Consider the following 26,477-nt stretch of genomic DNA (forward strand, 5'->3'; position numbering starts at 1 on the left):
CTGGAGCAAGCCCGGAGCAGCCAGGCAAGCGGTGTGGTTTCACAAAAAAGTCTTCGGAGGGCTAAATAGCCAACGGGCTAGCAACCGGGAAGACGCGTCGAGCTGAAATGCAGGAGCAGGTCCCACGCGGCACTCGTGGAGGGCTGAGCTTCGGTGCAAATGGCGCTCGGGTCTGGGGCTTCTCAAACCCCAACGCACAACTTCGAGGGTGCTTCGGAAGCTGCCCGGTTTAGCAAAGAGCAGGTAGTCCAAGGTGTCTGGTCCCACGTCTCTGGTGTCCGCCACGGGTCTCAGCTTTGCTGTGGATGTGGATCGGAGTCAGAGAAGTCTGGAAGTCCAGTTCCTGAGTCGCTGAGTCTTCGGGTTCCGGCAGGAGCGTCGACAAAGCAAACCGGCAAGTTACTGGTGGTGCCTGTTTGCACAGGGTGGTCACTCCTTGGCCACAAGGGAGATGTCTTCAGTCTTCTAGTCGGTATAGAACGTCGAAGGTCCAAGAGTTCCATTTCAGTCCAGGATAATCAAATGTCTCTAGACACAGCTCCTATCTTTATACTAATCTTAGGGGCTGGATTACCTGCTAGGTCCCTCCTATGGGTGGACCCTGAGAAGGGGGTGGTTACACCCCTTTCTCTTAGCCCAGTTTCGCGCCAGAGCGAGGCTGGAGTGCCCCCAGCAACTGGTTTGAACCGGGCTATGCATGGAGCACCTCGTGTGCCCAAGACAGTGTCTGGAAAAGCATCTTTCCATTCAACCCACCCTGCCCCTGTCCAGGCCTCCCTTGCCGGAGTTTCGTCCAGCTGCAGGAGGTCAGACTCGTGTCTGTGGCAGCAGCATCCAGGCGGGGGGGGGGGGGGGGGTAGTATTTCAAAGTGTTTGACACCTTACACGACATATTTTGATAAAGCCAAACCAAAGTTAGCATTAACCGCGAGGATTATAATGCACTTAAGAGTATATGGTATGGCTATATCATAGAACAGCTATAAGGACATGGTTCTGAAAGCTGCAGAAGGGCTCAGCTCATGCCAGAGCACCCTCTCACATAAAACCAAGCACTCTGCCTCCAGGATTGTCAAGGTCTGCCATAGGAGTGACTTATAGGTGCATATGTGTCTATATATAAGGTAGATATAGGTATACTATATCTACGTAAGGGGTGATTACAGTGATCAGCCTGTGGTGTCATTATGGATGGCCAGCCAGGGGTGGCATAATACATGCTGCTGGTAGGCCTTGGATGCACCTATGCCCTGGGTACCTATGGTACACTATACAAGGGCTCACAGAGGTGACCCAATTCCCAATTAGGTATGTACCTAAAGTACATGGAGTCCATTTTATAGGGAGAGCAGATAGCCTGGGGCCCTGAATAGCAGGATCCCAGGCCAACTAAGTCAAAAACCAGCTAAACACTAGGCAAAAAGTTGGGGTAACCATATAGTCAGATATCCACCTTCCTACACAGGATCGCCCTATCCCAGATTTGTTGTGCCTGAAGGGATAGCAAAATGGACCGTGTGCCCCCCTGTTTGTTTATATAGTGCATGCATGTTTTGTTGTCCGTCCGGATCAACACCGAAGCTCCCTCAATGATGGCGCGAAAAGCCTTTAGTGCCAGAAATATGGCCAATAACTCCAGAGGTTGATGTGCCAGTTCCTTTGGCGGGAATCCCACCTTCCTTTGACTGTGAGGCCCTGAAGGTGCGCACCCCACCCTTCGAGGGATGCGTCGGTTGTGAGTGTGAAATTTGGGATGTCCACCAGAAATGGACGGCCTGCTGATACTTTTGATTCTAGGGTCCACCATAATAGAGCTGTTTTCATTTGGGATGTGACTTTGACCAAATCGTTGAATGATCCTGAAATTTGAGTCCATTGTTTGTCGAGTTCCTCCTGAATGGGTCTCATCTTCAGGCGGCAGTGAGGCACTAGGGGAATGCAAGAGGACAACATCCCCAGCAAAGACTTCAACTGCCGAACAGAAATGGGCCTTCTTGATCGGAGGGAGGTCGCCAAGGTGCAAAGTCGTTGACGCCTTTCGAGGGACACAAAGGCTTTTGCCAGTTTGGTGTCTATTATGGCCCCCAAGAACATCCTGAGTTGAGCGGAAACAAAATGGGACTTTTTCACGTTGAACGTAAGGTCTAGAGACTGGAAGAGGGACCTGCAGATCAGAGTGTGTTGAGGCGCCATTTCTAACGATTGTGCCTTTAGAAGGCAGTCGTCGAAAAAGGGAAAAATGTGTACGCCTTGTAGACGAAGATACGCTGCCACCGGTGCCAGGACCTTGGTAACACGCGGGGTGCAGAACGGAGGCCAAATGGAAGAACCTTAAATTGGAAATCTCTCCCAGCCACTTTAAATCGGAGGAATTTTCTGTTCCTGGGAAGAATTGGGACATGAAAATAGGCGTCTTGAAGGTCCAGTGTGGTCATTTATTTGTTCTGGAATAGTAATGGAAGCACCTTCTGAAGGGACAACATTCGAAATGTCTGCTTTTTGAGGTATTTGTTTAGGGAGCGTAGGTCCAGAATGGGACGCCATTCTCCTGACTTTTTCTGTATAAGGAAGAACCTTGAATAAAAACCTCTGCCCCTTTGTAGTTTCGGAACCACTTCGATCGCGCCCTTTCTCAACAAGATTGCAAGTTGACCCAAAAGTTCCTTCAGATGGGCAGTTGGAGGACCTCTGGGCGGAGAATTGGGAGGAATTTTTGCAAACTCTAAAGCGTGCCCCCTGTGCACAATATCCAGAACCCATCGATCTGAGGTAATTTCTGACAATTTGGAGTAGAAACGGGAGATTCGACCTTCAACCTTTGTGTGGGTGGGCGGTATGGAGGGTGATAAATGGTACAAGTCATTGTTTTTTGGATGAATCTCTGCCTCTGTAAGAGGATTTTCCTCTATACTGCTTGTAAGAGGCCGCTGGCGGTTGTCTGTACGACTGTTGATTCTGGGAGGAGTAACGTTGTTGATTTGAAAATGAGTTGTATTGGTTAGAATCTCCCCGAAAGGAAGAGGAGGAGCCACGACCCCTCACACCCCGAAAGGGCTGCTTTTTTAACTGAAGAGTGCCCAGAGCACGAGCAGTGTTGGCGTCCGAAGGGCATCATCAGTGTGTTGGCCAAACAGTGATTCACCGTCATAAGGCATGTCCAATATTTTCGTCTGCACCTCCTGACGGAAAGACGTGGCTTTTAACCAGCCCTGCCGCCAGAGGACTGCCGCTCCTGCCAGTTCATGAAAGCCAGTGGAAGAACAATCGAGAATTTCGGAGGAAATCCTTTACCCTTCTTGAAGAATTCTCAGCGCTTCTGCCGTAGAAGGTTCTGGAATCAAGTCAATGAGGGGAGCAATGTCCTACCACATTTGTCGATCATAACGCCCTAGGATAGCCAACGAATTGGCTGCTCCGAATGTAGTTGCCACCATAGTGGCGATCTTTTTGTCAATAGCATCAAGGAGTTTTCCCTCCCGGTCCGGAGCAGCTGAGAGTGGTGACAAAGGATTTCGGGCACAACGCTGTGCTGCCTGAGTAATAATGGAATCGGGCTTCGGCTGTGCAATAAGACAAGCAGGCAAATTTGCCGGGGCTTTTTTGTATTTCTTATCCAGTCATGGCAAGACAGCTGGAATGGAATTAGGTTTCTGCATTAGCTTGAGATTCTCTTTCCAAATAAAGTCTATTATTGGAATAGCGCAAACTTGTTTCTTGAAGTCATACAAGAAACAATCCTCGTCTCTAGTTACCATATGGAGGTGAAGTCTTTTTGCTGCTCTTTCCATCAGGACATGGAATCCGTCGATATCCACCGGTGGAGAATCAAGAGGAGTTGGAGCGGTGGGAGACGGTGTTTGAATTTGATAACTGTCCCATTCTGTGAGGAGGGATCTATCATCCAGCTCACCCTCTTCTCTGTCATCCTCATCATCATCAATGACCTGTGGAGTGTCCTGGCGTAGGAACCTTGACGCCGATGTAGAAGGTGTTGGATGTGGCTCCGCAACGAGGGGAGGTGGAAGAGGTGCTTGCGGTTCAGGAGAGGACTGGACTGAGGTTGCAAAACGACGGTAATAGTCATCCGGCATAAATTGAAGATTAGAAATAAGGGACATGGGCATTTGCGCCATGGGAAGCTCTGGCGCTGGTTGGCCGGCCTGCTCAGAATAATCTTCATAGTCCTGATCGTCATCAAAATCCTGACATTTATATAAATGTTCGGAGGGACTGCGAGCAGTCCGAAGTCTGTAATCCTCCTCCGAATCACCCTCACCAGCGTCCGATGAAAACAGCTCTGCTGGGAGATTAGTCGATTGGATTGGCATTAAAGTGTCCAAGGAAGACTATCGGCGTTGCAGGAGAGAACCTGTAGACTTCATTGGAATTAAATCCATGGATGCAGCTGTCTACGCTGTCCCCATCGACAAGAGATGTTGCATCTGAGCCACCGCTGACGAAAGCCACCGTCGACGAAGATGAACCTTTCGTCGACGAAGAAGTGCACGTAGACGGATGCTTCTTCTGCTTAGCAGACGCCGTCGACAAAGTCCAAGGCACCGTAGATGAGAGACCTCCCCTGCACGGCCACTAACGTCGACTGCGATGTCACCAACGACAGGATCATGGCCGGCATCATAGATGAAGAAGTGGAAGTCGTCGTTGTAGAAGCGATGACGGAAGTCCTCGTTGACGGAGGGAGCGACGACGCGCTCGTAAACGAGACAGACAGTTTTTTAGGTAACAACTTGTCAGATAGAGTCTTGGATGCCTGAGAGTCAGATCTCGGGGGCGTAAAGGGTGATGATAGACTCTGAGGGGCTGAAAGCACACCTTTTGAAGATGAAGGTAGATCTGCGGACTTCACATGATGTTTCTTCACTACCTTAACTTTAGGAGAGACCTTCTCCGACTCACTGGCTCTCTTCAAAGATGAAGCAGTCCGGACAGAGGACACACTTTCCATATCGGAGAGGGGGTTATCAATAGTCTTCAACTTCTGTAGCCACAGAAGGAGACGCCCCTCTCTGTCCTTCAAGGTCTTTTGTGAGAAAGTCCTGCAAATTTTACAATTTGCAATCCTTTACCTGGTGTTCAGGATAGAGGCAATAAATGCACTTCTTATGTGGGTCCTCTGAATGAAGACACTGTTTTCCACATGTTCCACAGGGTCTGAAGAGGGACTTCTTGGTAGAAATGTTGTCAAAAATACTCCTTTTTGAAGAAAATTGAGAAATAAACTGAGGAGAGCTCAGGGAGACTCCCTTCACATAACGTGCGGTAGAAAATCTGGGGGCCTGAGCCTCTGAGGAGAACATTGTATAGGATGCTGGCGCCTGATTGGCTGGAGTTTGGACTACTTACAATGACCTGGATATGTTAATAAAGTGACAAGTCCTTCTATCCATTAAGCTCTATGTTTCAGTGCTACTTTGTTTTTTTTCTTACATATACGATGGTTAGGTTATTGCTATATTGCTATTCTATGTACCGTGGGACTCCCACTTCGATGACGGGGAATATTGGAGCATGTGAATCTACTACAGACACCCCAATACTGGAAAACTCCTCTTAATAAACCAACACTGATGTCCGTGTTGGACTTATTAAAACATGTATTCAGAGGGCACCTCAGATGTGCCTCCTGAAAACCTTCCAACCCTGGTGTGGTCCGTTACTGGATTTAGGCAGCCTGCCACCACCAGCCATGTTTCGGGACCCCTGGGTTGGGAGCCCCTGCTCTCCGATGCCAGAAACAAAGCCCATTCTGGGTGGAGGTGTCACACCACTTCCACCAAGATGAGCACAGTGCTCCCAAGCGAATCTTTAAAGGACTTGGCGGCTTTGTAATGTGACCCCAGCCACTGCTGCTAGCAGCAGATGGCAGCTCCCGGTCCAAACCCCCCCACTTCTGGCAGGAAAAAACAGCGGGAGAAGGAGTGTGTTCCCCCCTTCACAGACTCCACCCCTCAGAAGCTGAAGGGTCAAAGTGAAGAACATTTCTCAGTGCCCACCATCTTGAAGATGGTATTACTTATCCAAACAGTGCTAGATCAATGCCCCCTTCCACAGGAGGGTGGCATAATAAAGGGTGTAGGCACCCCAGGTAAGGCACTCATTGGTCCCTACCAATTACTCCCCTGTAACGCTCATAACTCTAACACTTAAATGGCACCCACAGACTGTACAGTTATATTCCTGAAGACAGACGAAGCCAGTACACCAAAGAGCTGCAACAGCAAGAAAGAATGACCAGTGACTGACTGGGTGTCAGACAAATCTGCTGCCTTTCGCTCTTGCTACAAAAGACTACTCGTCCTGCAGGCCCATCGACCTTAAAAACCTTGGGAGGCCTGCCTGCCTGCTATAAAGAACAAGAAACTCCTGAGGACAGTGGACCTGTCCAAGAAGAAACCAACTTTAAAACCAAAGAGCTCTGCCCTGTGAAACCTTGAAACTGTCTCCTGACCCACCTCTGCACAGGACGGCCACGGCCCGAGTCCAAGTGGCCCGAAGGTCCTGGAAGGTTCTCCAGTGATTCTGAGCCAGACTCCGTCGTGGGCTGACCCCTGCCAGACTACCTTGACGCCTGCAGCCTCAATCCGAAGACTTCACCTGCCCACAACCTACCTGGCAAAGCTGCTCCCTACGCAAAAGGATACCCCTGCACCCGAAGCCCCTGGGCCTTTGGGAACTTGACTAATGGTGTCTCTATGTCCCCGAGCATCAGAACTTACCTGGGCAGCTGTGGGTTTTCTTTGTTCCGCCTCCTGACCCGAGCCTGCTGCCTTTTTCCAAAACTGGTCTCCCCCTTTGATTTGCATTGGGTGCCCGGCGCTCTGTTGGCGCTCTGAACCTGGTCACCCCCGTGCAGCTGAGGGTGTAAGCTTGGTGCTGTCTTGTGCTCCCCCATCACCTCTGCACCCGGCTTCCCCTGTGCTGCTGGTGGTGCACTCTTGCTACTAATTTGAACTTTACCTGGTATTGACCCGCCACCCCGAACACTGGATTTTTAAGTCATGTACTTACCTTCAAACCTGCATTCTTGTTTTCCTTCCATAGGTTAACATCGCTGAGCTGAAAAATTGCCCCAAGTGTCCACTGTTTAAAGTGAAAGGTATTTTTATTGAAAAACGTACTTGCCTTTGAACACACATCTTGGTCTTAAAATAAATATTGAAAGAAGCTTATTTTTATAAAATTGATTTGGATTTCCTTTTTGAGTCGTGTGTCATTTATTAGTCACTGTGTGTTTAACAAATGTCTTAAACTCCTCTGCGTTAGGCCTAAGGTTGCTCGACCACACTAACACAAATGGAGCACTTTGGTTGCATTGAACCCAATACACTTCTGGGGGAATCTCTGGACTCTTTACACAATATACCCAGTTATTGGTATATCATGTAAAAAGTCAGCTTCCTACTCTCGGTTATACCATTTGGACTTCAAACCCATGCAGCAGAATAAAATTGCTGGAGCAGGTATGCACACTGTACCAAACTTGAAATCTATGGTGTTTTAGAACACAGTTCCCTCTTACATTCCACCTTAGTTTGTAATTGCAAGTACATTCATGAAATTGTTGTTGATATTGACTTTATGCAATTATCTAATAGGAAGTGGACATCTGCAGCTCAGTCCAAGAATTGACTGGAGCCTATAGTCTGGTTCTGTAGGACTGGGATGGACTAGTGGTAATGCTTCTGCTATGGTCACCAAACAAAATCTGTGTGCCTAATCTTCGCAGTTACACGGCCAACCGTGCATATTTCAGTGGATGCCTCACCATCCGCTTGAATGGCTTACCCAGGTGTTAGAAGCATCCGATGGTTATGGCCTCCAATGCAGAATCAGCAACATAATGGTGTCTTGCATCCGAATGCAAAACAGCTTGCCCTGAAAGGGTATGGGAGTACCCCATGAAAATAAAGAGTACTTCCGTTACACCTGCATGAGTATTTAGGCATCGGGGGCGCACTCTACGGCTCATAACTAAAACCAATGACCATAGGGGACTCATGTTTTGTATATTTCCTTTTTTTATTTTCTATGTAAACAGTGGTTTTCTTTATAACTTAACATATAACCCTGTAGACACTAATTCACCCTGTACTCTATAACAGTTTCCTCAGTAGTGAGTAGTATTCTCATGGTTGCTGTGCTACCAGAACACAAGCCATTTATAGAAAAAGGTTTTTGGCTTATTTTAATAAGTAAACCCCATATTATTTTAGTCTTGGAAAAGCCCCAGCTGAAAAGCAAATAAGGGGCAAAATACCTGCCAGCTGTCTAATAAATTATTCTGCTGATTATTGAGCTTAATTTAAGAATATATTATGGAACAGCGAGCCATGGCATTCAGATAGGATTCAAGTGCTGTCTGTCTTAGCAAGCCTTATTGTAATTATGATGATCGAAACTACAGTTGTTTAGGAACACTGAAATCATAATATTAGAGTATTTAGTGGGATATCAAGAATGAAGGTTTCAGCCAAGATATGTGTGTTTTTTTTTTTAATTTAATTGTCTGGACTTTGGGATAACCAGGCCAGTTCTAGTACACATTAAACTAAATGTAATAAGAAGATGGGATTTAGCGACTCAAATGCTTTTAATATATTGAGCCCAGCATGGGGGCATATATTCATTTATTAAATTGCTGGAAAATATTTACCTAAAAATAAAAAGTGAAACAAAGCAAATTCCATGGACAATATTTCTCAGCCATTTGGCATTTTGGGACTACAGAAACACTAATTTCCTATTCTCTCCCATGGGAAATTAAATAATTGCGAATTTCAAGAAAACAGTTGTTACTCACGGTTGTGAAATTAATCAAACTGCGTTGGATATGTTTACATCCTGCATCATCAACCTGCACATTTCTATGCAAAAGCAATAAATCAAATATGCTTCCATATTTTGGGTGTCATGCCCCTTTCCACCCAGCCACCCCCCCGCCTCCATTTACCTACCCTCTCTGAGCAAAAAATGGCCCTGGTGACCCCGTCCCCCACGACCTTAACGTAGGTGCCCCCCAAAAACACTTTTTGGCATTAACCCCTTGGGCGCGGCCACGATTCTGCGCCTGTGCGGCAGAATCGCGAGTGGGCGGGTTTATGACGGCCCCCAGCCGTCATCAGCACACGAGCCCTGTGATGCATGACGGCTGGGGGCCGTCATCAGCATCGAAGGGGTTAAAGTAATTTAGAAAACAAAAATAATGCTTCTTCCTATAGTAACAGGATCCTAACTATAACTACCCAGTGGCGACTACCAATGTTTTGTATGTGATATATCTTTTTTACACAATACCCTTGCAGTCAAAGGGCAGATGATAAGCCACCCCATGTTTTATGTATGGATGGGATCCAGTGTTAGAGGAGCTATTCTCCAGGTTGGCAGCAAAAGAGGTAGAGATCACTTTTCCACCTCTTTCTATCCTGTTATGCAAACTGCAGGTTTTTTTTTTTGTGCAGAGTTTAATATAGCGCAAACTAGACCCGAACCGAATCAGGTATCAGAGCGCTTTACATATTTTCCAGTTACGTTACATGAGGACACACTTTCATTTTAGGCACAGGGAGATTAAGTGATTTGCCCAGAATCACAGGAGGTTTTTTTGCTTCGTTACCGAGACTCGAACCCAGATCCCCAGGTCCGAGGTCGAGCACCCTAGCCGTTAGACCAACTCCTCTCCCTCAGTTGCAACAGATCGGTCTCTTGCTTGACAATGAACACTTGAAAAGAGGGATGTAGCGTCTAATACAGAGGCCATGTAGCACCTCAGTTGTATAATGTTGAAATCAAGTCACAAGTGCGGTTGGATCAATTAAAGTCCTCTCTCCTTTCATATTTTGAATGGGCTGCATTTACCTTCTGCTGTTTCAACATGTGTTCCCCACCATGTTTGTAGGTCCCTTATTTCAGGGAAAGGGGGTGGTTTGCTTCCCTCCTTGCCTATACAACTTGCGGGTTTCACTGTGGGTAACAATTGTGTTTTGAGTTGATCTTGATTTATCCCCTATCTCATGGAGGGCAGAAGAGGGGTGGTTCTACTTTGCCACAATAACATTTTCTAACTTAACTAAATGGTTGTACTACTTATAGTCACAAACATTATTGCCTGGTCCAGTAGACTGTATCGGAGTTCTTCCTTTCTGTGTAGAGGTCCAGGTCCAAGAATATTCGCATAATTATGCTTGTTTTGTAAGAAAATCAGCAACATGTTTCTTGGTAACCTGTATGCGTGGTGATGTCAGAAGAGGCACATTATTATACACCTAGTAGTGCCTTCTGTGCCCTTCTGTTTTGGGCAAAGTCTGTAAGCTCTTTAGAATTTCACTGTTGATCTAAAGACCACTTTGAGAAGTTGCATCTAAAAGGTGGAGAGAAAGCCAGTTATATCCTCTTTTTCCTCTTTATCAAGGACCCTATACAGGCGAACCTTATTCCTACTTCCTCCGACTTCTAAATCTTTTACTTAATTTTGTAGATTCTATAGGTCCAATCTCCAGTCTCCATTGCTTCTTTTGGTCTCCCAGTTCTGGTAATTTACGTTCTAAAAATGGAAATATCTGAATTTAGGGCCTTCGGATTCTTTGACGTCTCCACAGTTGTGTTCTATGGTGCTGATGGCCATTTTAATGCCAGGTAATTCATTTAATAGTTTCCATACTAATTTGAGTCATGATACAATTGGCAAGGCCTCGTCGATATTTCCTGTAAAGACTTTATATAGTTTCAGAGAATAATCATTGCCTTGTTGACTTATTTTTTTACATTTGAGCAGCCACTTTGATTAGAAGAGTGTACGACTCATTCTGTCGTCGGGGCCTTGGTGCACTGCCAGTAATGAAAGAATTGAGTTCACTACATGAAATTATGGGGGAATTTGAATCCATATGCACACACATCTCCACAGACCTGACGGTTAACTCAAGGCAGGTAGTAACCAATCGCCATCGATGGTTCGACACTAAGTGTTCTAAAGCACATACAGCACTTAAGTCAGCTCTAAAACAAACTCCGAGGGATAAGGCGATAATTACACTGCTCAGGAGAGAGTATAAGCAAGCCACTAAACAACGCAAGGACAATATAAAGGCTGTGGCTTGGGAGAATTTACTCTCAGTAGACGTCCTTCGCAACAGCAGCAAGTTCTGGACAATTATTAACGAGCCTTTCTTCTCGGATTCGGACAACTGTGCTATGGATTGTGTCATTCCTGACGATAAATGGCTGAGCCACTTTAGAGCAGTCTATGGTGATACGGACTCAGAAGCCTCAGGCTATATATGTACAGTCCCTGATGCTGGACCAGTAACCTTCAACGAAGCAGAGGTGGAGTTAGCTATCTTAGAGTCAACAAAAAACAAAGCCTCTGGGCCGGACGGGGTGCCAGTCGACTTTTATAAACATTCCCCGAAGCTGTGGGCCAGTATATTGTCTAAAATCTTCAATGCAGCCAATGGCAATCTATTGCCTGCTTCCTGGGCTACCTCAATTATAGTGCCGATCTTTAAAAAAGGCCGGCGCGATGACCCAGAGTGTTATAGACCCATTTCCCTCCTAGATTCTGCTATCAAAATTCTAGGCAGAGTTCTCCTGGTTAAGCTAAGGGACAGTATTGAGGGATGCGGTGGGCTTTCAAACATCCAGTATGGGTTCAGGGAGAACAGAGGTACCTTGGAGCAGTGCTCCAATCTACACATGTTGATCGCCAAGTATACAGTAGCCAAGGAGGGGTTGTTGTTCTTGGCCTTTATGGACCTCTCCTCGGCCTTCGACTTGGTGAATAGGGCCAAGCTCTGGGCTATCCTCCTGGAGCTTGGCATAGATGGGGCATTAGTTAGATTCATGGCATCGCTCCACCAAGAGCTGTTCTCCCAAAGCCGGGTCACTAACGAGGGAAGGTGCACCACCCGCTTTAAATCTATGCGTGGGGTGCGCCAGGGCTGTATCCTGGCCCCCCTCCTTTTCACCATCTAAATCAATGGTCTGGGTCAATATCTGGAGGAGGTGGATGGGGACGTCCCGCGTATAGGAGATACAAAGATCCCTGCTCTCCTATACGCGGATGACGCAATCCTTATAGCCCGGACAGGTAATGGCCTGCAGCTCTTACTTGATGCATTCGGGGTTTTTATGGACAGGCTGGACCTAAAGGTTATTGCTAATAAATCCCATACCATGGTGGTCGGTCTTCATAGGAACAGGGGTAAATCCAAACTTTTTAAATGTAAGGGCGAGGTGGTTACTAGGGTTGCAGCGTTCCCATACCTGGGGGTGCTCTTTGACGAGAGGGGCTCTTGGGGCCCCCAGGTAAGGGCAAAGTGCCTATCCATGGCTAGATCAACCATGGCCCTCATGGGTTTTACAAAAAGGTTAGGCGCAAGGCCTATGGAGGCCTTGCTTAAGGTTTACAACGCTAAATGCACCACGATTGCGATATATGGGTCGGCCTTATGGGGATATGTACATGTAGAGACAATCCAGAGGGTCGAAAACAGGTTTTTGCGTTCCTTGTTGTCCGTGCCCCAGTCAACTGCGACTTTTTCAACTCATGCGGAGCTGGGCCTGAATTATGTCACCGACAGGCTTAACTTGGCACCGTTAATATTCTGGCTTAAGATCTGGCTCAACAAGGAACTAACCCTTAATCACGCGATCCTAGCGGACGTAATGTCTTTAGATCACTCCCATAAAGTGCCCTGGTTAGAGTACCTGAGAAAAGCCTTTGAACATCTGGGATGCCCAGACCTTTTTCTGTCACCATACTGTATCAGGAAGGCAAATGCGAACTTGGTCAAAAAACTTTTTATGGAAAGGGCCAGCCTAGCCAGGGAGGAAAGGGAAATGCTGAAACCCACTGTGCGTTCTCACTATTTGCTTTTAGGCACATTTGCTCTTCAGCAATACCTCATCACTGTCACAAAGCCATTACATAGGTTTTTACTGATGAAGTTCAGATTTAATTTGATTCATTTTTATTTGGGCAATTACCCCACCTGGGTCAAACCAGATTTAGCCACCCCTTGCACTTGCGACCAATTTTCAACTCAAGACACAATGCACTTTGTAATGTTCTGCGGGCTATTCTCGGACATCAGAGAAAGATATCTGCTGCCTATTTTGAGGGAGGCTGGCTTTGTGCAAGTGAGACCGGCACTAGTTTTCCTTCAGTCCCTGAGTAGTACCCGCATTACATTTTGTGTGGCTAATTTTTTAGTGGCGGCCTCTAGGATTAAATTACATAATGCCCCACTATCTGTGATATAATGAACTTTTAATCATGACATCTACGTGTTTTAAATTTTGACCCACTGCATTGTATGAAATGATTATGAAAATGTATCGAATTATCTTAAATGTGTATATATAATGTTTTTATGTCTTTTATGATTTTATAAATCGAATAAAGAGTATTTGACTGACTGACTGAGTTCACTACATCGTCCAGCTGGGGTCAGTATAGCTTAATGCGATCAAGTTAGGCTGAACATTTCAGGCAACATCCAGTGACGATGGCCGCCTCATTCCCTGTCATCTGTCCTAATTCAAATTAGCACCCCTGTGGCCCGGGAATCTTGTGAGCATGGCACGTATAGGGTGTAAATTATGACTCATTAAAGGGCTGCATCTATCCTCCACTGAGTTGTATGGAAATCTCTTAACATATTGCATTATGGCATATTATATCTGGGTGGATTGAAACACATCCGGGTCTTGAACTTTTACTGTACTCAGCATGATCATATTCTTGTCCAGTAATCTATTTTGTAGATAACTTAACTATTCATTGATTTCTTAGACACATTTATTTGGTAGCAAAGCAACTGATCCCTAAAAGGGTTTCCAGATGAAACACTTTTCAGTTACTTGAAACCTTAGTAATGAAAACCATTTTAGAATTAAATCAGTTTTTATTAGCAGAACGCATTATGATAGCTATACACAGCATGCCGCCTGCAACCCAAATGGGCCAGCAGCGATATGAGTTACCAAAGAAGAAAAGGCAAGTAACTATTGAGAGCACTTATGCAAAATAGCCGATACATTGCAAGTCGCCTACAACCCAGCCTGGGATTGCCGCATCAACAGAGGAGCTAGTGGGCTGACCCCAGCCCACATACATTCAGTAAAGGAGAAAATCATTCTTTTACATAACGTCCTCTGAGTGCATCTCTTGAAAAGGAGGTAGCTGCTAAGCCGTCCAACCAGTCCTTTCCAAACTGAAGAACAGAGTCCCAAGAAATAGAAAAGAAAAAAACACCCCACTCCATCCCCCTCTGGGCGAGCCAAAAACCTAGAAAGAACGCCCCCCAAGAAAGGGAAAGTTATAGTGACCTTGACATGGTATCCGTGGTATCACACTCTCCTCCATGGGATCCGGGATCAGCCTCAAAATGCGCAGGTCAATAGGGCAGGGCAGTTCTCGAAACTCACAGGAAAGAATAGATATAAAGGGGGCCCAAATCTTCGTATAGTCGGACTTAGTTCCCCAATGTTGCCATTGACAATCTTTCTATGCCAAGAAGGGACCACAACTGGTGATGCCACTGTGTATGGTCCGGGACTCTGTCGGATTTCCAGCAAGATAAGAGCACTCGATGGGTGGCATTAAGTGCCAGGGCCATCTGCCTACCTTTTATTGAGCGGAAAGGGAATGTCAATGCGTTGGGTAGACCCAGTAGCGTGTAAGCGGGAAACCTGGTAAAGGTCGTATCAAAAGCTCTGTTTAACTCGTATAAAATTGTATCCCAGTATCTAGTGAGTTTTGGGCAATTCCATAAGAGGTTGAGTACCGTGGCAGAATTGCCACACCCCCGCCAGCATAGCCCGTCACACTGAGGGTTCCACTTCATTATTCGAGAGGGAGTATAATACCAATATGAAATAATTTTGTAAGATGTTTCTGTATGACCCGTGGAGTGTGCTGTGTGGTGAACTCTAAAATAAAATATCCTCTCACTGCTTATCCGACAGTGATCGGCCAAGTTCCTCCTCCCACAGCTTCTGGCCAGAAAATCTGTCTTTGCGCAAATTCTGGAATAAGAACGAGTAAATTTCAGAGGTGAGTTTTTTTATCATCTTTCTTAAGGAATATCCATTTTTCGAATGGAGACATAGGTCTGCTTGCTTGGGGACGTACGGACACGCCTAGCACCCACTGCAATATTTGCGATTGGAGAAATAGGTCTAGGTCAGATAAGTCATAGTCTTTCGTAAGTTGTGTGAATGGGATAGGTCTATTGTGGTCAAAAAGACAATCCAGCCGTTTACAGCCTCCCTCTTCCCAGCGACTGTCCACACCACTAGCCGTGCCTAGGAGAAAATCCAGATTCGAGAATAAAGGGGTCATAGGTGAGGAGAACATAGTGAGGCCAGCAGAGGTAGCTAACTTGTCCCAAATCTGGAAGATCGGACACGTTACAGGAGAGTAGTAGAGCCCCCACGCCCGGGAAGACCTAGGTATCCCTTCCTCCTTCCATATATGGCGTCCTGCAACAGCCTGATCCATGAAAACCCAGTGTTTCTCAGTAAGCGGGCGATTCCATTCTACCAAGTAGCGCATCCTGACTGTAGCGAGTCACGTTGGATAACGCGAGGCCACCGTCTCGTTTCGGACGTTGCAAAAGATGTTTCTGCAACCTGGGAGTCACTGACCCCCAGATTAAATGCTTGATCTCCCTCTGGAGTTTTGGAAGCAGACTCTGGGGCGGTAGCAGCAGGAGAGTCTGGAAAATATATAAAGCTCTGGGTAGGATGTTCACCTTCACAGGAGCAAGCCTGCTGTGCCACGACAACAGGAGCTGTTGCCACTGTGTCAGATGTTTGCATATAAGTGTGTGTAGCTTGGAATAGTTGACTTTGGCGGTCTTCGCCAAGCTCCTATTGAGAATTAAAACCCAGGTATGGTAACTCCTGTGTGACCCATTCAAAATCTGAGTGTGCAGAAAGCCCACCGTATGTGGGGGGGGAAGTCAAGTTCAGTATTTGTTACTTCTGCATATTGACCCGGAATCCAGAGACCGTCCAAAATGTGTGGAGGTCTGCTACGATAGCAGGGAGTGAGGTCAGAGGGTGGGCAATGGAGAAGATAAGGTTGTTGGCATAGAGACTGATCAGGTGCCCTTAGCATTAGGGTTGTCATGAAGTCGCTGTGCAAAAGGCTCCATATAATAAGCAAAGAGCAACGTGATAGAGGGCATCCCTGCTTTGTGACTCAGCCGATTGTGAAACCACAAGATCTGACTCCTTTCACCCTGACCGAAACGCTGGGGGAGCTGTAAAGGCTTGCAGTCCAGTTCCGAAAGCGCGTATCCAGTCCAAATCGTTAAGAGGGTGGCAGACCGATCAGGCCAATGCACACTGTTGAAGGCCTTCTTGGCGTCAACTGCCAGCAACAAGACCTCATCCCGGGAATGCTGAACCTTATTGATCGGATGACAAAGACGTTATGTATTGTCACCGCTTTGCCGACCAGGGATAAACCCAGCCTGATCTGGGTCTATAAGCCCAGGCATGAAGGGGTTAAGGCACTGGGCGAAAATGCTGGCAAATAGTTTCGCACCGATATTCAGCAATATTCGACCGATATGAGCGGCAGAGCTTAGGATCTTTACCTGGTTTTGAAATCACTGTGATTGAGGCTTGAAGCATTGTTTCTGTGAGCGTGCCTGTGTCGGCAAAGCAATTGAACAGGCGAGTGACTATGGGGGCTACCTCTGGGCAGGTCTTGGAGAATGCCATACTGTACCCGTCTGGTCAGAGTGCCTTCAGGGGCTTAAACCGGCAATTGCCGAAATCACCTACTTCATGCGTATAGACGCATCGAGGCCCTCGGCCTTACAAGCTAGAAGGGGAGTGACCGCAGCGGCTTTTACGTAGGCCTGCAGATCCGACGAGATCGGGGAATTAGCAGAGTATAACTCAGTAATAGGCCAGAAATATCAGCTATGCCGATATCCTCAGTAACCTCCGCTCCTAGAGCCCCCCAAACCGTTTTAACTGCTTTTGCAAGTTACTTGCTGCGCAGACAATCCGCCAGCATGCGACCCCCTTTGTTAGTCCCTACAAAGTATTTGTGTTTTAAGCGAACTACGGCTTGCTCAGCTCTGTCTAAATCAAGGCGTCGAAGGTGAAGCCGTTCCTTTTCAAGTTGCCTCCAGATCCAGGGTGCACCAGTGCGCTTATGAATTGCCTCTAACTCCCTCACTCTTAGTTCAAGCTCCTCCCTCTTAGCCCTTCTCACCTTATTCTCGTATGCATCTTTAGCTATGAGAGCCCCTCGAGCCACTAGATTCAGGGCCTCCCAAATTGAGGACAGGGCAGTGGAACCGTCATTGTTAAGCATATATGTATAGTGGTTCGGATCGCAGTAACCGTTGTAGGGGGCAGCAGCATCGACTCTCGCCTAAGCCACAGAGGGTCCATGATTTGGGTGGCGGGGGAGGTATGCATTGTTAAAGTGATAAGCGCATGATCTGAGAGCATGCAGGCCTAAAAAAAAGAGACCCGGATGCGTTCCCAAGCCACGGGGGTGACCAGAAAATGGTCCCACTGAGCATATGTTCTGTGTGCTGCAGAGTAAAAGGTATAATCACGTTCTCCAGAGCGCAAAGCCTGCCACACATCTCGCATCCCACAATGTTTCAGCCATTTCTGACCCATTCAGACTGGGCCTTTGGCCGCCAGACCTCTGGCCAGAGCGATCCATCTTCCAAGTCCATCACCAAATTTAAGTCCTGCCTCTCTCCCCCGCCACAACCTCTGGATCAGGGGTGTGAAGTACGTTGGCTATAGCTTCCAGCAAGAAAGCTTCTTGGTGTTCTATAAGGGAGTAGATTGAGGCAAGCGGGATGTGAAATGCACCTATCTGCACCCGTAGTGCCAGTAGGCGGCCTTTGAGGGCCCACACGATGATAGCGGTCTATTTTAACTATGTTCTCCACTCTGGTGCCCAGAACAGTTAAACAAAGCTTGGACATACCCCTCCAGGTCGTCTCCTTCTGCACCAGTGGGGACTGAGCGAATACGGACATTGTTCCGTCTTTACCTATTCTCCAGGTCCTCTGAGTGTGATTGGAGATCCAGTTGTTGATCCTGCAGACGAATGACCTCCTGTTGGAGTGCAGCGATCTCCTCATCCCTGGTCACCGTGGACTCCTCCAGGGCCGCCACCCTCTCGCCTACTGCATCCACATCTCTTCGCACCTCTCTCAGGTCTGCTTGCAAGTCGGTCTAGAATGCCAGGATGTCCTCCCGCAGCTAGGCTAATAGGGAATTTATGAAGTCACGGGTCACAGCCCCTTCAGCGCTTTCTCCAGTGCCTATTTGGCCCGAGTTTTGCGGGTCCCCCGTGGTTTTCATGAGTAGGTCACGCACTGAGCGCTCCTTTTTTCGTTTTGGCCGATGTTATGGTCCGGGCCGGTCAGCCTCTTAGTAGTTTATGGTATCTGCAGTCAGAAGGGACGGTTCAACGACACTCCCGACCTGTCTTAATCACAGTGTTAGGTGTGGCAAAGGCGAAGAGAACTGGGCCTCGTTTGAATGGGGAGATGTGTGATCACGAACCATGGGTCAGAACTGGGCCCTCCGGATCACCCCACCAACGGCACCCCAGAAAGATGATACTACAAGTCCGGCCCAAACCTCACCCCCAAAGCAGCACACAAGGCGATATCCAGACCGGGTCAGAGCAAACTCTGTGGGAGTTGCAGCAGCAGATACACACTCTAGAGTGCCCCTAACATAACATAACGGGAGACTCCAGGCAAAAAAGCAAAAAGCAGCGGGGGACCAGTGGGGGTGCGCACTCCAGGACCACTCACCCCCTCAAGTCAGCAAATCTAGGCCCAGGCCTCGTCAGTCCGCAGAGTACTGCCAAAAGGTATGGGGCGAGTCACACCTCACAGCCCTCCGATGACCTTTCGCCTCATGTCTCCATGGGCTCGTAGCAGCCAGGTCTTCAGCTGAGGCCCACGGTCATCAATGTCCCTGGAGGGCGCCACAAAAGGCCAGTAGTTCCAGGATATGGTGCAGGCGAACGCGCCTTTACTAGTGCACCTTTAAAGCGTTGCGAACTGTAGCCCCACACTGATGCGCAGAACGACCACGAGGGCTGCTCCCTCTGGGGGCAGTGCCTCTGCGCTTGATCTCTGGGGCGGCTAAACAGGCCAATCTACATTCAAAGCGCGCGTCAGGCCCACCGCCGCTTCCCACTCCCTGCAGGCCGCCGCAGTCGCACCTCGGTCGGCGCCTCCTCGAAGGGCTGCCAATTATCGCCGTCCCCGTGGGGCACCACTGTAAGCACAAGCCAGGCCTAGCAGCATGTAGGCTCGCTGGCGCAGAAGACGACACTGGGCTGCATCGCAGGGGCTCATCCTGTAAAAGCCGCGTAGGCCCACCGGCTATTCAGCCTCACGACTCGGGCGTCTGGGGCTACCGCCCTCTCCTGCACAGCCGGGGTTGGGAAGACGCTGTCCTCTCGCCTCGGGACCCGAGCCACAGGTGCCGTGCCGGTGGGGACACGCTCACGGTTCTTGCGATGCTGGTTCGGGCTTGGGCACAGTCCTGCTTGGACAGGCCAGCTCCCTCGGCTCCTCTCTACGGGACACGCCAGACCCATGAGGGAAACCCACTCTCAGACCTTCTTGCTCCAGCACGTGGAGTTATGCCCCCGATGCTGCGTATTGGCGTCTTCAGGGCCACCATGCAGGGGGAAGGCCTCTGGTAGCCAAAAGAAGAGGATAAGGGTGCAATGCAGATGCTTTGGGCCTGGCGATGGTGGAGCTCCAGCGATATGCATCAGCTCACTCAGCCATCCTGACCACGCCGATGCGAACCATTTTAATGGTTTGCTGCTAATCCAACTTCATATCTATCCCCCTAAGGGTAACGCTGTATTGTAATTGATGCACAAACACCTGATTTTAGGAACATGTTCATATTACAACTCTTATTATTTGTTTGCATTTGGCTCTGTGCAGCACTTAACTGGCTTTTTGGCTATGTTTGGGCTATATAACTGCCACATACATTCGTAGATGAAAATAGGTCACTTACCTTTTACAGTAGTTTTGGGGCTTGAGGCTAACCTACGTTCACATAACACCGTACTGAAAATTCAAAGGGTAATCATCACCTGCCTCATGGTAGGCATTAGGAAAAACTAGAATCTCAAATTGGCAAACACTGGGCATTTGTGGCTTACAGTCTGTTGATGAGTGCTATAGACTGCACCTACGGTAGGCCTAAAAAATTCTGCTTACACGCTTTTCCAAGCCCAACCACTGAATGACGAAATAAAGCACAGCCAGAATAGCCTTGGGCTGCCAAACTATGGCTACAAGCAAATAACTATCTACAAAAACCAAAAACAGTGGCATTGGCTGTGCTGGTACTTGTTACTAGTAATGCTGGGTTGTGTAGGGTTACCAGATGACTCCATGTAACTGGAACATGATTCTTCCATACAGTAGTAACCCAGTCACCTGATACCTTAACTTAGCCTAATGAGGTTTGAAGTGTTTAAAGGTTAGAGAGGTTTCTCCAGTAACTACACTTTTAGATTTATTCTCTGCGGTTGTATTGATTTCTCAGCTCCTCAAGTCATCCTGAATTTCATAATGATGTAGATGTGCCAGTAGAAGTCTGCCTTTTTTCTAAGCGTGTTTATTTTCTAGATCTGTGTAGAATATTGTTAGACTGTTTTCACAGCACAAGCTATTCACTTGTTTGCACCCTCCTATGTTTAATTCTTCATATCTGCTTTGAAAGAGTGCGGTCGCTTGCGTTTACTTGACCTTGTTTACTTGGATATCATGTAACTTATAGTTTGTTGTTCTTGTCTGTCCCATTGTTTATCACCCAGATTCTGTAATCTATTTTAAGTAGTGCATTTATTTTGGGTCACTGGAATCTTGGCTATACATGTTTTTTTCCCATCTTTGATTGAAAATTAATTGATTAAATTAATTTATTTTTTAACAGACTAATTATTTAATTGGTATGTATAAACTCTGATGAGGCAGTTGCTGTTCAAATAAGCCTACGATTTAGACAAACACCTTTCTGTAATTTTAGACACTTAAAGAATGTTAATTTTCTGTTTTTCAGGAAGCTGGTCTTTCAATAGACTCAAGTCAAAAAGAACCTTTTGTAGAACTAAATCGCATATTGGAGGGATTAAAAGTTAGGGTTCTAAGACCTGCATTGGAGTAAGTAGCCTCTCACTGCATTCTAGAGCAAGACTTCATTTTTCTTTTGCAGCTTCAGTAAGACCTTTGCTGGCTTTCATACTGTACGGTATTTCCTATATCTTTCTTTACCTGTGATATCAAGTGCTGCTTGTTCAACATGAGTGCTACATAAAATTAAGAAAATACACATAAAATGAAAAATGTTCTCAGTTTGTAGTATTTGGATTGATTCACTTGGGGCACTTTACCTTTGTGTTAAAAGTAGTGATCACATCTACATATCACATTGGTGTCTTCCATTTTTCAGACCACAGGCCTTGGGGTCAATGCAGCTTTCAGGTGAATGGGTCATTTCATATTTATCATTTTCTACTGACCTTGTTGGAGAAATTACTAAATGCACCTTTCTCATTCACGCTTCTTCACACTTGTAATTGACTTCACCGGACAATTTCTTTGCTAACAATGCCACCTTCATGATGGCTGTTACTACCAAAGTCTGTCTTTTCCACATAGTTTAATAAGGCTACACTTGTTTCTCCCCATTTGCTATTTTTGCATACATGCTGCAATTTTGAGGTTCTTCTTCAATTTGCTGTAGTATTTCTTATGTAGCAGCAAATTACTGCCTAATGTGGATTTCTTTTTTTTTCAACAACTCTTTTTATTGAGAGATCGCACATAGGACACAGCGCTCCGTACCCCGGAGAAGCTGCAATAAGTACATTATAACATAATCAGCCCTAATGTGGATTTCTGACGTTCTTGTTCCTCATGGTCAGATCAGATGTAGGTTGCAGCAATCCCAAAGGATCGGCTAGTCAACAGCAGTACTGGGAGCCAGTTAGAAAAGAACAGGCCACCCCTACAGGTGGCTGAGGAAGTGGAAGCTTAGTGAGCTTGTGGAGCAGAATCCGTAGGACCTGAAGTTAGGAGGAACTGGTGGCTAGAGAACACAAAGAGGGTATGCAATGGAGTGACAGTGAATTCAAGTGAGTCATAAGGGGTGAGTGCAGGTAAGGCATTCATTCAGGGAGAGAGATTGGGGTGAGTGTGTGGAATGGGATAACCACTGCAGTGGGGTATAGAAGTGTGAGCAACGTAGATGGGGCAGGAGTAAAGCACGGGGGAGGATGCAAGAGAGAGCAAGAGTGAGAGTTTGAGAAAAAGAGGGAGTGAGAGAGAAAGGGGAAATGAGCAAGGAATTTTTGGGTGAGAGCATGATGTAGTATTAATCTGACGTGTGGCAAACTAGAGGAAACGGCAGTGAAGATGTGAGTAAATGAACTGCAGGAACTGAACTTTGGAGGTCAGGGAGAGATAGATGGCAAGTATAAGGGGTGGAGTATGTGAGGAAGCAAATATAGAGGAAGTGGAAGGGAGGGAGGAGGTAACTATAATGCGAAATTGGGAAGTAGAATTGAATGAAGGAAAAATGAAAGCATGGATGGAGTCTGTGAAGGAATGAGCGAAGGACTGAGCAAGACAGAGGAGTGGGAAAGTAAAGGAGGAGGGAATGTAAGTCTCCAAGGGAAGTGTGGGGGAAAAGGAAGCTGTGGGAGTGCAGAAGGAATTCATGCAGTGTGTGGGAGTGAGGAGTTAGGTGAGTAAGCCTGGGAACGTGGGTAGGAAATTTCAGGAGTTACTGAGAGAAGGGGACTGAACTAGCGGGGAAAGCAGTGATTGAAAAGAGAGGGTGTGGAAGCAAGAATAAACAATTAAAAGCATTCAAGAGAAGTAAATGTGAGGGTGACTGATGGTTCAACAAAAGGGAATGAGTAGGATGGAATTTGAGTGAATGTAATAGAATTGCAAGAAGTGCATTACTGGGTGTGCAAGTAAGAAGCTGCTACACTTGCTTAAGGGTGTATGTTTGATGTTTGTGGAAAGCTTCAATTGTTGTGAGTTGCGAGTCATAGAGATGCTCTAATTATGTGGCTGGAAACCTATTACATAGGTATGATTGAATCAGAAGGGGATGATGTATTTAGGACTTTTATTGTAAATAATCAATATTGTTCTGCCGTTGGGGAAGAGTTTGTTGTAAGTTAGCGATTCCAGTGTCATGGAAACCATGGCTCAGTTGGCAATGCTAAGTGCCTTGAAGGAAATATGTCTTGCCGCAGATAGCCAGTGAGGAGCTTGAAAGGCAGGAATGATCAGATCCCAGATGCTGATATGAAGACATGATCTGGCTGCTGCTTTGTGGATCCACTGGATGCTGCATAGAATGAAGAGAGGGGCCTCAATGTAGAATCCTTTGGTGTATTCTGGATGTCAGTGAATCAAGATAATGATACCTTGGGCTTGTGGGGAAACCCTAGCTTTGGAAAATTGCAGGCTAGTATTTATATGGTGTAGAAAAAGCATTTGTGGGCTTGATTTAAGAGTTGAAGAAGGGAGAAATTGGCATCCATGTTCACTCGCAGCTACCTCCACACTCTTGCGTTTTTTCTGTGGAACTTAAAGTACTTAATGCCAAATGTCCCTGTCAGTTTCTACATGGATGATCTCGGTTTTTGAGGTGTTAGAGTTAAGATGGTTGCTCACTGTCTGCTGGTCCACTAATCATCTTAGATTGGGTAGAATGATCTGATGAAGTTCACATACAGGCACAGGTATGTGTTGAATAAAACTGGAACACATTTGGAGACTTGAGGAAAGCCTGCATAGGAGTAGAAAGTGGAAAATGCAAATATTCAAGTATAATTCTGAAGCCTTTTCTGAATAAATGGGGGTGTATCTAATGTGGGGTGATATCTTAAATTTGGAGAGAGCTCATTATCTGCAGTAAGGTGGAGTTGTGCATTTTACCCAAGGCAAAAGAGAAGTCCAGTTGAAGGAGCGGACACTGTTCTTATCAGTGATCTTTTATTTTTTATTTTTTAAACTATTTAAATCCAGTCTGATGCTGGGCCCTGGCTAAGGTTGAAATACTGTTTGGCATGCTTTAAGTAGGTTCTTTGCTTCGAGGAAAGCATAGAGCTGACTGAGGGGTGATGTTTCTACGAATTTGCCCTTGAAGGGTCCATTGTAGATTGGTCTCAAGGTGGAAGAGTCGCTTTTACAAGATTGTTTTAATATGGAATGTCTTTTCCTTGGTTAGCGGACAGTGAGTGGCTGCCTGTGAATTCCTGCAGCTGTGAGTGCTGCTAAGGTAGAGAAAATGTTTTTGCAAACTTGAGCCAGTTTTGATACTTGCATTGAAATATTTGACATCATCGAAGGAGAGCGGTTCGAAGGATAGTAATCTTGGGTGTGAGCTGGGGAATGATTATTGATTGGTAAAGGCTACTGTAGTGGTTCTTCATTTCACTTTTTTTTTTTAGAAAGCTGTCAAAGGCTTTGCTTTGGGAGATGAAGTGGCTTCCCAGTGTCTGAGATATTTCAAATAGAGCGTGTCATTAGAATTGCATTCTGGATTCCAAAATTAAGTGATCATCTTTTGCAGATTTTTGGTATAGCATGTAACTTCAGAGAGGTGGGTCATATAGTGAAGTCTCTGCATTTTCTTGTCATTAGTGTCATAATTATCTTTCTTTGTCAGTCGAGTTCTATTCTCAGGTTTTATTGCCTTCATCACTATGGAGAAAGCCATTTGTCGATTTCAAGAGAGAGGCGTCAATGTGACATCGGCATCAGCTAGACAAGGGTAGAAGTTACTAACTTACTTAAATCATAGGTATTGATGCCTTTTTCTTGGGATCACATGGCTATCTTAGGTGATTGGTCAGTAGCTCTTAGAGTTACTGTCATTTACCAGTGTTCTGTGGTCACACATGGTTTGCACTTAAACTGAATTAGAAAGTACCAACTTTTCGCTCTGGACTATCTGAGGGTTATACATGGAGTACACAGTGTAACACTTTATGTAACAGTACTCGTGATCAATTAAATGCCCAGGCAGATTTTTAATTTCGAACAGAAAAGGTTTCTATTACCGGCAAATGCAATATTCTGGACTAAACATTAGGCTACACAAAGAAACCTAGGCCTTCGCTCCTTCTACTTAACTGTTACCATCAGACACGTTTTAAATGCTCCCACCTGCTACGCACTGGTATTTTAGTAAATATTGTGGCCTGTGTTCATAAGTAACCTAGTGGGTGGAGGGAGGGGTCTTGAGAGGGATGGATTCTGGTAATCTTGGGAGCATTCAGATTGTCATATTAGTCAATAAGAGCTCAATGTATGAGTTGTAACTGATCAAAGCCAACAATCCTGTAGTACAATTCATCCAACTTTGGATTGCCAATTTTGCAGGCTTTCTGCCATGCTGTCCATTTTGCGACCGGTTTGGTGAGCTCAGGTGGCAGTGAAGTGATTCTGTTGTGAACCAGTTACCAGAAAATGTTTGATGGGCAGAGCACTGGTTGCACTCTGGGGAAATTCTGCAATTTCAAAGGAAACATTTGCTGAGACCTTGTTCTGTCTCGATACCCGAAAACACCTAACTTTGGAGAGTGGAACAGGTGATTTGTGTGCGTATGGGCTAGCATGCCCAAAAGGAGAACACTTGCCCAGCACAATACAGTCCATTCATGACACACAATCTCTCTTCCCTTTCAAGCTGGACCCACACTGGTGCCAAGAGCCCCGTCAGTTGTCCTCAATTGGTTCTAAATATGGTAACCAGTCATGCACTGTGGGCGCTCTGTGCATGACTGGTTACCATATTTAGAATTAATTGTTCTTTTCAGTAATAGGGCAGCCGCCGGGTAATTATGAATAGAGATAAGGAAGCTCAAGAGTTATTTAGCAATCTGGTTGCAGGAGGTTCAATTGGTGCAGCTGTTGGTACCTCTCAGAATGTGAAAAAAGAGGGTCTTAGAGCTAAGTTTGTGAAACTCGAGTCACTTAAAAGAACGGAACTCACTAAATGGTGGGATGCTGCGACACTGAAACAATATCTTACCCTTAATAGGATACCTCGTGGGCTGAGGTCACAGATCATACCCACGTATGAGGAATTAGAACCTGATCTTTATAATACCTGGGAGAAGGAACTAAATGATAGTTCGAGAAATCTTATGAATATCCTAATAGAAAATGCCGAGAGGAAGATTGTGAAACTTTTAATTGAAATACAGAAGGTGGAAGATGAGATTAAAGCACTCAATCTTCCGGAGGCAACAGTGAAGAATTATACCATCTTAGATGAGAAGTTGAATGAATTACAGACAGATATAAAGAGTAGGAAAGCTAGGAAACTTAAGCGTGATGAAAATGACTACAGATCAGGACGTGTATATACATTTGCGAAACGGTTTG

General features: G+C 46.1%; 1 protein-coding gene across 2 annotated transcripts in view; it reads left to right on the forward strand.

Annotated features, from left to right (window-relative positions):
• Positions 1-26,477, forward strand: part of RMND5A (required for meiotic nuclear division 5 homolog A) — a 272,396-nt gene that overhangs the window by 113,583 nt on the left and 132,336 nt on the right. For both annotated transcript variants that reach the window (XM_078678673.1, XM_078678674.1), the window contains one exon: positions 21,124-21,224. In XM_078678673.1, coding sequence (XP_078534799.1) covers positions 21,124-21,224 — 101 coding nt within the window. The remainder of the gene's footprint in view (positions 1-21,123; positions 21,225-26,477) is intronic.

The sequence above is a fragment of the Lissotriton helveticus genome, chromosome 2_2 (assembly GCF_964261635.1).
Source record: "Lissotriton helveticus chromosome 2_2, aLisHel1.1, whole genome shotgun sequence".
NCBI lineage: Eukaryota > Metazoa > Chordata > Amphibia > Caudata > Salamandridae > Lissotriton > Lissotriton helveticus.